This window comes from Lemur catta, chromosome 18 (genome assembly GCF_020740605.2).
Source record: "Lemur catta isolate mLemCat1 chromosome 18, mLemCat1.pri, whole genome shotgun sequence".
NCBI lineage: Eukaryota > Metazoa > Chordata > Mammalia > Primates > Lemuridae > Lemur > Lemur catta.
Genome location: NC_059145.1, coordinates 35,118,027 through 35,130,066, shown reverse-complemented (window position 1 = coordinate 35,130,066; position 12,040 = coordinate 35,118,027). Strand labels below are relative to the sequence as shown.

General features: G+C 49.9%; 1 protein-coding gene across 1 annotated transcript in view; it reads left to right on the top strand.

The window, feature by feature from the left end:
* Positions 1-12,040, top strand: part of CACNA2D3 (calcium voltage-gated channel auxiliary subunit alpha2delta 3) — an 806,837-nt gene that overhangs the window by 416,626 nt on the left and 378,171 nt on the right. The window contains exon 10 of the mRNA XM_045529969.1: positions 8,029-8,118. Coding sequence (XP_045385925.1) covers positions 8,029-8,118 — 90 coding nt within the window. The remainder of the gene's footprint in view (positions 1-8,028; positions 8,119-12,040) is intronic.

Here is a 12,040-nt window from a genome sequence, read left to right as displayed (position 1 = left end):
GCTATACAGAGTATTTGTTTATTCACAGACTTGAATGAGAATGGAAGGAATTCAGACAATTAAGTTTAATACTCACATGTAACTGAGTTTGTCAAAATACAGAGATCACCGAAACATATTTTAATTGAGTACAAGTTTTATAAAATGTATTATACAAGTCTTCCAAGTGACCACACAGAAAAAGGTCGCATCTAGGTGTCTCCTGGGGTCACATGTCTTTGCCAAGCTCTGCCAGAAATGAACGTTGCCACCACCAAATGGGCGAGTGTGACTGCAGAACTGTGTCTCCACACCCAGCACCCTTGCACGCGGGGCCGGGGCTCTGAGTTTGGGTGCAAAGGACCGTCCGGCTGACTGCGGGTGACGGTTTGATGGAGCTGAGCCCCCCCTGTCCCTGGGTGCTGCCTGTCAGACACCTCCCTTCACAGGCAAGGCATCCTCAGAGCTGGGCACCGTGTTTGGGATTAACCGGAACTCTGACTTTCTGTCTGCTCTGGCGCACCGCAGCTGATGAAAGCATTCTTCCTCTGAGAGACAGATTGGAATCGCATCGAGGTTTTCATAAAGTTTATAAAGGATGAACTCGGACCTTCAGAAATGTCAGACAGACGTGCAGGGGGAGGCCTGCTGTTTACACGCAGGCCATCGCGCCGTGCGGAGACACACAGCAGGCTCTGCCGTCCGCGCCTGTCCACGCGGCAGCTCCTTGGTCTCGCGGAGGTTCTCCGAGCCTGCTTCCCTGGGACGCGCTCACAAGTCAGTGTGACCACACGAGGAGGACAGTGAGCTCGTACGGTGTGGCAGAGAGTCCTCTCGGACTCCACCTTGCTCGCTGGTGGGGTCACTAGCGTGTCCCCCTCGGCAGTTACTTGGAAACGTGGACTGCTTTGGTGGAGGCGCCGTTCGGCTTTAGGTATTTCCCTGTTGCAGACAGTCGCCAGTTCTGGGCTCACCACCACCATCGTACATGGAATAATTAGTGCTTTTGCCATCAAAGTGAGGTTGTAACTGATCCGACTACCTGGTAGGAAAGCACAGTCACTGCTCACATCCAGGAGATCTATCTTTTCTCTAATTTGGCACTGGCATTAAACAGCTGCTACCTTCAGACACATCAATTTGTTATACACAACGTGAAGGAGAAATGGGAATGGCTCAGACACGGTTCTATCGGTGTCTGTACTTTCTCCCCCAAATTGCAAACAGCTGGGCCTCCCTCGCTCATACCAGCTTTCTTCAGCCACTCTGAGTTCATCTTTGAGAAATACCACGTCACTGCTTTCCCCACCGGAATCGAGTGACTGTCTGATTTACTGGAGCCCAGGCTTTGAGGTAACAACATCACAAAATGTGTACCTTTCCTGTAAAATGTGTGGCCTGTGCACTGCCCTAGATCCCTGAGGTATTTGCCCAAGAGAGACTGTAAAATTCCCCCAGGGGAGTTCTCAGACTAAACCGGAACATGGGAGACTCATCACAGGTTGAGGTTGGGGTCGGGGCTGGGAGTGTTGCCAGGAGGAATTATATCAGGGTGAAGAGTCTGTATTTATATTAAATAGTCCTGCGGTGTAATGTCCACATCAGGAGGAAAGATAGTTATGAGCGCCCTCTGGGTCTCTGACACAGGGGCTTCTGCAGTTTGGGTTGGGAGCTCGGTGGTGATGGGACCACAGAGCTCTGTGGAGGTGGATTTGGAAATCTCACTGAGGGGTTTAGCGTCAGAATGGGCAGGCATGGTTGTTGGAACACCGCTCATCTACTCAGGCTGACTTCACCGATGGGGGCCATATCTCTGTTTTAGGAGAAGGCAAGCGGTACCACATCTGTTACTGATAGAGCTGAAAATGGGAGAGCCTCTGCAGGGCACTCTTACCTTTAATGCCTTCATTTAAGTTTGCCGATGAATGTGTACCTTGAGCCACCTGAAAGCTACGGTACAGAGTGACCTAGTAAAGTCAGGCACATTTGAGGACACCTGCTCTGCAGCCACCCACCAGAATTCTGTGCTGCCTGTGAATGGACGGGACAGCAAGGAGCAGGGGACACCATGTTCCATGTATCTCCTTTGCTCACTTGCATGCTCCGTTGTGTGCACTGGATTTTACTTACAAATCACAGATTTGAAAGTAAAATTAAGAATTTCAGGACAGTGGCAGCAAAGCATTAAACCAAACACAGGGCCCTTCTGTGCATGGGACCCCGGGCCAGCCACTGTACAGGCCACATACCCAGGAAACCAGCCCTGGATGGGAGTGTGGCTTTCACATGAACTGAAGGCTCTGTACCCTCCTGCATGCTGCACTTTATCAGGGACGTAGACAGCTGTGCCCTGTGTGTTGGGAAGGGGCACAGTTGCACAGGGATTTACATACAAGGCTCAGTGCCTTGAAACCCACCTGCCTCATAGTTGCTGTGCCATCTTGGGTAAATTGTTTCACCTGTCTAGCCTCTGTGTAAAGTAGGAACGTAATAGTACCTTTATTTTAGGGGTGTTAGGAGGACCAAGTGGAATAACGTATAAAAGCACTCAGTGTCTACCTCCAGTCCTCGCTCAGCCAGTGCTGGCTGCCTTCAGAGGACAGTTTCTAAAGCCTCCCATGGCTCAATCTCTGCAGCAACTCTCACCCATGCCCAGTGGGTACAGAATTCACGTGTGCAGTACTCGAGTGACCCTGATGGGTGTCCCTGATAGGTGGCTATTAGTCCTCCCCCAAATAGTTCCTGTACCCCCAGCCAGGACCACCAGCTCTCAGCGGCTCTGCAGAAGGGGGCATTGTTTTGTCTTCTGAGGTCCACTTCCCATTTGCCTCCCTGCTCTTAACTGGGAGGACTCAAGCATTTAGTATAATTACATAGACAGGAGAAAGCGTGATTGCTGTTATCACAGAGAGAGTCATCAGGATGATTCCACCGAAGCAAACGCTGGTGGAGGGCGAGGGTTATTTCGCCGGGATCCTGTGCTGGCCCGAGTGCTGGGACTGGGTGACAGAGATAAGCGGCTGAGACGGTGCCTGCTGGCACTCGGGCACAGGTGGCGGCGTTGCTCGCGCGGGCTCGTCTCCCCAGGCAGTAAGCCGCTGATTGCTTTGGACGCCAGGCCTTTTCCTGGGCAGCGGCATATGCTGCACGAGTTGCAAAGATAAAATACCCCCCTCACCTTCTTTATTGAAGTCTAATAATGAAATGGAATTGTCACCATTTCCAATAAACTGTTTATTTTAACTGAGAAAAATAATGAAAACGGGCCACCTCCTGGTACACGATTGTTGAGCATGTCCCTGTCCCGGGAAGTCTTGAACCTTCTGTTCTGCAGCTGTGCTCTTGAGGACACGTGGGTCTCGGGGTCCGTGAAACCAGCCAGGAGTCTCGATCCGCTTAAGGAAACCTGGCCCTTGCAGGGTGAAATCAATCCTTTCCCAAGGTGTATTAGATCGTCAGGTTGCAAACAAGGAAGGTGGCCTAGAAGGTGTTTGACGTATAAAGCTTTCTAGGATTTTTTTTTTTTAATTTTCAAATATTGAAGACATCCTTTCTTTTAGTGAATATAAAATGAAAGTAGCCTCACATGTTTTCTGTCCCCACAGTACTTTCAGATGACTTCTTTTTTCCTATCCTCTCAGTGAGAGGTCAGCGCAGTACCCCCATGCAGTGAGAGGGAAACTGAGGCACAGTAAGGGAGTGTCTTCCTGGGGCTTACACAGAGGGTGCGTGTCAGAGCGGGAGTTGGCAGGCAGTGCTGCCTGCTGGTCAGAGGCACTGATGCTCACTGCCCGGGCACTTTCCCATTTCACAGGGGACAGAATTGAGGCCAGAGAGCTGAAGCCACTTGCCTCGGGGTTTCAGCTGGTGAATGGTAGGCTTAGTCTCCTGCCTCCCAGTTCAATTTTTTTTTCCCCTAGAGTTCATAGGACCTGTATACTAATTGCTGACATACAAAGATAATGATGTGATAGCATCAAATATAACCCCTTCTGCATCTTACAATGGCTGCAACTGGAATAGAGAAAAAGAAATCCACAGTGATGCGGAGGATGCAGGGCAGTCGGCCAGGCCCCGTCCTTAGCTTCCAGGGTCTCCCTTTGGGGTACTTGTGGCTGGGATTCATCTTCAGCAAAATCACAAATTCCTCCATGCCACAGGTAGTCAGAGCAATGGCTGTTACATCCAGGAGCACTGAGAGCCTGTCTTGTCCTGTCTGGCACAGGTACATAAACCACACTGGACAGTGACAGTGACTTAGAAGAAGGGGAGGAGGGAGCACAGGTGAGATGATGCAGGGGGTGCTTTGGAGAGGTGTTGTCTGTGCAGTCAGGGGGCAAGTAGGGTCATTGTGGTAATTATAGGGGTCGTTTCAATTAAGCAGCCCCAATCCAGCTGAAACTGATGAAGCAGAGGAGCAGATTTATTGGCCCACTTACCTAACAGCCTATGCGTGCTTGGATGTAGGGGCTCCAGCCATGTTGTCCTGGTCCTGTCTTGGCTCCTCTGTTGCGGCCTCTGCTCTCCTCGGCTGTCGCCTACATTCAGGTGTGTTCTTCCTGTACAGCGGCAAGCTGACTGCTGGCAGCCCCGGCCTCCTCCCTGACCTCTCAGCAATCCCAGTGGAAAGAGAGAGCCTTTTCCCACACATTCCGGCAAAAATCCAGGAATTGGGTCAATGGCCATGTGTGACTGTGGCCCATGGATAAAATTCACAGATTAGACAGGCCTGATAAATAGAACCACCCCTTGATCTGGGAGGGAGGGAGATGCTGGCTCACCCAAACCATATAAATTACAAGGTAGTGGGAGAGAAGGGGAATTGGAAGAAGGGGATGGATGCTGGACAGGCTAAAATCACACACATCCACTGGGTACAGGCCTTGGACTTCGCCCTGACTCAGCATTCATCGTCGGTGGCTTGACAGGGAGGAAGGACTATTTTAACCAGTTGCACTTTCTGCAACGATGATGATGTTCTTTAATCTTCACAGTCCAATGCAGTCGCCACTGGCTGGCCACATGTGGCTGATGAGCACTTGAAGTGTGGCTTAGTTTTACCAAACAACTGAATTTTTAATGATCGGTGATTTTAATTACATTTAAATGTAAATATCTACATGTGGCTCATGGCTACCATACTGGACAGAGCAGCTCTTAGTGGAAGTCACATCATGGAACCTAGTTTCCCGGAAGGCAAGACCTGTTTTTTGGTAGGAGAGTTAGGTGGACGGTTGAGTGCAGCCCATAACCTGACTTGGCTCAGGTTATGGAGTGGGAGAAAAGGAGTTTGGAAGTGATGGACAGAAGAGAGAGAAAGAAACAGAGTCCTTCCTCTGTGGCATCATTTGGAAGCCATTAACTTGAGGAAATATATTTTCCATCTAATATATGAACCAGATTTGTACCAGGAAGAAAGAGAACGCAACTGACCTTGTTATAAAAGCAAAGTGAAAGGAACTCTATGAACTGTTCTTGCATTTAACTGTAGGTGTCCAGTACTAAAGGTGACCACTGAAGTAGCATGTGACACACAGCTACATACAGATTAAAAGAAAAATTAAATGTTGTTCAGTGTTGTTAAAAAAACATACAGTGCAAACTTGTGTGATGGAGCACAATTAAACGCAATTGATGGAAATGACATCCGATGAATGGAATGAACTTGGAAAGGCAGAACCTGGCCACAGTGATGTGAACTTGGGGCCAGTTAAAAAAACAGATCTCAGCAAGCTGTGGGTTGGGTGCTTTGCGGTGTTCCATGTCCCGGGGTATGTGTGTGACCACAGTTGGGTGATGCTTGCTGAGCCTAAGTCCTCCTGGTGGCTGGTTTCCTAGGGTGGTGGTTGGTGGTGAAGGCAGACTGCACTTGCACTGGGTACACCTGGCTTCCTCAGGCATTTGTTACCATTTGTTCATGGAGGACCTGCCATGTACTTGGCACCCTACTGGGCCTTGGGAATTGGGCAGGATGAAAATGGGAGCACATCCTGGCCATGTGGTTTTCCTGGTTCTCTGGCCTTTAGCATTTTTATCCCTGATCTCTCGAGCCACTTGATTATCACCTGTAGACTCAGCCCCAGCCCAGCCACAGGGATGAAAAACAAACATTCCAGAGCCAGATTGCCCAGGTACATATTAAGCCCATGCCCAGTGCCTCACATAAAAAAAAAAAAAAAAAGAAGCTTTTATTTTGCTAATTTAGAAAAGCAACAGATGCATAGTGGAGAGAACGAGGGCACTAGAGGAGGTGAAGTAGACCTGGATTGAAACCTGGGCCAGGCAGCTAGGAGGCATGTGAATTTGGACACAGTGCTGAGCCTCAGTCCCCCCATCTGTACAGTGGGACAGTAGAACCTCACAGTGTTGTTGTGCCTAACACAGAGCAGGCTTCCATAATGGTGGCTGCCCTGGTGGGCCACCAGAGGGCGAGGTTGCCAGGGGGGAGGAAGGGACCAGGGAAGGGGCCTTGCGGGTTGTATGTATCTCCAGGGTGAGCCACCGATTTCAAGTCCAGCCTTGGTTTACCGTAGGCCTGGTGTCAGTGAAGCTGAATCACCGCGAGGAGCCCACCCAAACTCTGGAGTCCACACTGGCACCATCTTGCCAACCAACCTGCAGCCCACCCCAATGTCTGGTGGCCTCTGTTCCTTCCTGAGGGGCCTGCGCAGGGGCAGAACAGCATTTAGGAACATTGCCATGGCCCTGGATTGGTGTCTGTGATCTGTTTTGATTCTCTGCCTCGGGCAGAATGTTAGACACACCCCGAATGGGTGTCACTGCCTGAGTGCTGATGGCTTGCTGGGGATGTTGCTGAGGCCCAGGGTGTGTCAAGAGAAGGAAGCCACTCCTGGGCCAGGAAATTGCTGCAGACACTCTCCGTGAGCTCACCCTTCCCGCCCCTCTGCCTCCTGGTAACTCCTCCAGCCAGTTTCCCCAGCAGACAAGGGTGTGGACGCCTGGGGGAGACAATAATCCACTTCAATAGAAAAGGAGGGTTTTAGGAATGGGTGGATTAGAGAGTGGTGCCAGGCAGCTGCGCGCTGTGGGCATGGGCTCTGGGCCGGGGCACTGCACGCACACGCACATGTTCCTGGGCACCTGCCTAGACTCACTCCTGCCCCTATGTTGGGTGGCAGAAATGTTGGGGGTGGGGGTTGCAGTTACGTTTTTGTTGTCCCCTTGAGTCTCGAGCTGATGCTGGGCTTCTGCAGAACCAACACAGCCAGAGGGACCTACTCCATAAGAGGCTCGTTCACATTCCGCATACTCTTTGAAGCTGTGCTGGATTTCTAGCCTGTGTGGTCTCCCTTGCCATAATTACAGTTTTCATGTTGTGATCTAGTCTTTATCGTTGCTCCTTGGAGATTCCTGCTGAGCACCTCCTGTGTGTATCAGATATGTGGGACACATGGGACACAGACTAATGCCCTCTCATGAGGAATTTCAGTCTTGAGTGGGGCAGAGTTTAGTTAGGTAATGCACACCTGGAGTCTCAGTGCAACCTGGATCTGAGTATGGGGCGGAGCATGAGGCTGCAAAGCACGCAGTCTAAGCTAATCCCAGGGGCCAGTCTGGGAAGGCCTCACAGGGCCAGAACGGGGTGATGTCCACACTGAGCTCCCAAAGCAGGTGGGAGAGAGCAGGACGGGGCCAGGGGATGTTCTGAGAGTGGGTTCCCAGTGGAAGGGAGCATGTGCAGAGTCCTGAATGTGCCCAGGAGTGGGAGAGTAGGGGGCAGAAGAGAGGAAGAGTCACAGGGGATGAAACCAGAGATGAAAGTGGCAATTTTGTATGAATCAAGTACTTTTCACCACAGTTTGACTAACTTCCTTTCCTAAATTGTAATAGAAGCTAAAACACGAATATTGAAGGTAAATTTTACATTGAATAAGTTCTTATGTTTTGGATATAGATGGAAAAAAATGAATTATGACCGGTTGGGTCTGGGAATGGTTGGTTTTGCCGTAGCCTACGTCTAATTCATTCAAGGTCGGTGTTTCGCATAACAGGAAAGACACTAATGGATTTTCTGCTCTGTCGTTTCAGCACTTCAGGGAGCATCTGGACAAACTTTTTGCCAAAGGAATCGGGATGCTGGATATAGCTCTGAATGAGGCCTTCAACATCCTCAGCGACGTAAGCTCCTTTTGGATGTGCTTTCTCATCCCCAGGAGAAAAGATGGGATTTAAAAAAAAATTGTGGACCAGTAATATTGTCAGCCCTGGCTGTGACTGACCAGGACTCACAGGCATGGATGGGAGGGTGAGGCTGGCCAGCCATTTAGGTCATTTGGGGAACCAGGTGCCAGCTGGCGAGGCCAGAGCAGCCCACTGCTGGGTGGAGTGGATGGTGAAGTGTGGTCATTGGACTCACCCACCATGCTTGTTGGCTGTGGGGCCATGGGGGTCTCTCAGCATCCGGGCACCTTGTAATGCACGTTGCTTTCCTCTTGAGAAACTCTCAGTTTCCTCATAAAGTGATTTCTCACAGGTGTCTCACCGAATCCCCGTCTGGGGGACGTTCAGAGGAGAAGGGCTTCTCTATGCAATGTATTTAGGGAGTGCGACATGCTATTCCTATCCTAACCCTCCTCTGGCCCCTTGGAGGGTTACAACATGCAGTAGAATATTCAAGGCTCCAATAAGTACTGTAGGAAAAAATCCTGCTTAACCTGGTGTTTCTTACACTTTGAACAACAAATCTCCTTTTCAAGTAGCACCTGTTAACATGCTGTGAAATGTGTTGGGGAATCCTGGGCTGGTGACTCTGACCCTTGAATCACATGTGTTAAGCTAGAATAACATGCCACTATCATTTTCTTGTCACTCTGGGAGGGGTAGTGGGAAAAATAGTGACTATTGATCCAGGTCCTTTACCATTTATTTAACTATGTGCTGCACGCTTGTCTATGTTGGATGCTGGGAATACAACAGTGAGCAGAGGAGACAGCCTTTGCCTTAATGGTTCATGTTCAAGTGCAAAGGTCAGCAAACTCTGGCCTGTGAGCCAAGTCCAGCCTGCATTCAGTGTTTTGTTGGATCACAGCCATGCCCACCGTTCATGTATTGTCCCTGGCTGCTTTTGCATTACATTTGGCATTGCACTACAGTGGCAGAGTTGAGTAGTTGTGACAGAGAGACCATATGGCCTGTAAAGCCTAAGATATTTACTCTGTAGCTCTTACAGCAAACGTTTGGGTACCTCAGTTCTAGTGGGAAGAGACAGATGAGGTGGGTAGTGCTTTGAAGAACAGCAGCACTATTGTTCCAGCATGGTCAGAGTGCTGGGAGGAGGGAGAGATGCTACTTTACACAGTGAGGTCGGGGAAGTTCTAACAGATGTAGTGACCTTGGTGTGGAGAAGGGAGTGAGAGAGCAGCCACGTGGGCGTCCTGAGGAAGGAGCTTCCAGCAAGAGGAACAGCAAGTGCACAGGCCCTGAGCTGGGATGTTTAGTGTATGTACCACACAGCAAGGAGACCAGTGTGAGGACAGCAAGGTGGGCAAGAGAGAGTGCTAGGGAATGAGATCATGGAAATAGCAGAAGCCCAATCCTGTAGAGACTTGGAGACGCTAGTGAGGACTTTGACTCTGTGTGGAGTGGAAAGCCACTGGAGAGTGTGAGCAGAGATCTTGGGCTTCATCAGCATTTTGCTGGCAGCTGTGTTTAGAAGCAACTCTAGGAGAGCAAGGACAATAGCAGGGAGGCCATTCAATTATCTGGGTAGAACATAATGGTGGCTTGGCCCAGGGAGATAGCAGCTAAGATGTTAAGAAGCAGAAGAATAGAAACCACTCAAGGTAGTTCAAATAGTAGGAGTTTAATTCAGGGAATTGATTGCACAGGGGATAGAAAAGCTGAGAAACCAAATGAGGAATGAAGCAATCCACAGATCAGCACCAACAGGGGCCATCCCCTCTCTAGAGCAAGGGGTATAGCAGGCGAGAGGGTTGTCAACAGAACCTAGTCGCGTGGCCATCCTGATGGGACTAGAACTGTGGAGGAGGCTTCCCAGCAAAAACTGGGACCTTGGAGGGGAGGACCTGTCCTCTGGAAGCAGTCACGGCCAGAAAAATGCCCATTCCCTAGAGCAGAGAGATATAACTTAGACTTAGACACACCTTGTTTTCTTCCTTGCTCCCTCTCTCCTTTGGATGAACCTTGTCAAAACTGTGGGAGAGCGTGAGTCTTGTGGTTGGCAGGAAAAAGGCATGGGATGGTTTGAGAACAAGCAGGCAAGAAATGGAGCAAAATCCATGTTAGGTGTCCAGCGGGAGCTGGAAGACCAGCTCGAGGCTCCTGAGGCCTTGCTGCTGTTAGGCCCGGGCAGCTCTGCAGGGCAGGCTGTCATTATGCAGGTGACTGAATGGAGGTTCAGGCAGGTGAGTCATTTGCTCAACATTGCACAGCTTGTATGTGGTGGTGAGTTACATCCGACTCCAAAACTTGAGTTTTTATTACTTAGCTACACTGACCTCTCAAGCGAAGGGTCAGCCCTGATTTCTAGACTCTCCTTTACCAATAATACCTATTGGCATAAAGAAGGGTATTCAGGTCTCAGTCCTGAGCTGGTGTCATGACTGCAAAGAAGAAGAGAAAAATAAGAAAAATAAGCCAAGTCAGTGTCCTCAATACAAACCCAAAGCCATTCCTTCTCATCTCGCTCCCAAGGGGCTGTGAGTTACAGGTAATTAACATTTAGGTAAGAGTCCGTGTTTTGGACAAATCTGTTACCAGCACATTAATAGTTTAGAAGCAGAGCTGGCCAGGGCAGAGGGCCAGGCTGCCCTGTAAATTCTGGGGTGAACCCTGGGCAGCTGCCCTCTCAGGGCTGGAGCTCTACATCGCAGCAGGCTGTCTCCAGGTGGTGATACTGAAAAGGCTTGTCGTAGTTTGTAAATCGGCTTTCTTTTATCTCAGAAGCCTAGTGGCTGGAGCAGGGGGAGGCTCCTCTGAGCTGGGGAGTCCCTTATTTGGAAGTTCACCCCACAGTGAATTTCTGTTTCCCTGATCTCTGGCCTAGGTGGTGAGGAGTGGGAGTTGGGAGATTGCTGCTGTGTGGTTAAGTCTGTGGCCCCTGAACTCTGGTGGGCTGGGCTGGGGAGCCCGACTCCGTCAGAGCTTGCTCTGTGGCCTTGAGAAAATGATTCTCAGCCCCACCCTTATCTTTCTTATCTGTAAAACTAAGGTGGGAATAGGCCCAGCACTGGCCACATAAATTGCGCAGATAAAAGGCCCAGTGCAAAATGAAAATGCAGGGTCCCTTGTTCAAAGCTGTTAAGAGTTTCAAGGCAGTGACAGCAGAGTGTTGAACCAAGTGTGGAGCCTTTCTCAGTGTGGGGCAGTGCAGCTGTGCACGTCACAGGCCCATGAGGCGGTGCTGGCAGATCCTTCCTCACGGGTCTGAGAGTGCAGCCAGATGAGGCAGTGCCTGGCCCCTTCCAACAGTGTGGGCTGGGTGAGAAGTGCCATCTCCTTGACCACTGTGACACCAGGTCTCTACACACACACCCACTCCGATGCTTTGGTCCTACTCCCTGCCCAAGACCTCAGGAGTGTCTGCTTCCTTTCGTCTTCCCCTCTCTTCTGTTCCTTGCCCTGGAACCTTTTCTCCGTCCATCCTTTCCATGTGTCACTTTTGCTGTCAGACATTCCTAAGCCAGCCTTTCCCCATAGCCTGCTCAGTTGGATACTGGTCTGCCGAGATATTCCAACATAGGGGTCTTGGTCAGGGCGGGGAGATGCCATCCTCCTCTTGGAGACTCACAGTAAACTTGCGCATATTAAAAGCCTTGAGAAGTTCTACAGTGAATGGACCTTTTAAAATGTGTTTATATTAGTACTCAAGTTTAGTGACCCAGGAACATTGTATGTCATATCATGAGCTCAGTATTAGCATCTTGTATAGAAGTCAGGGTCACTGACCACATTTTTGGGCAGAATATCATTGTATACTCCAAGTGAGTATATTCACACTCCCACAGGGACCACTAAGACCCAGAGAAATCACCAACACATGGTGGATTGTTTTTTCCTGAATCTTTATGAGGGAAATATT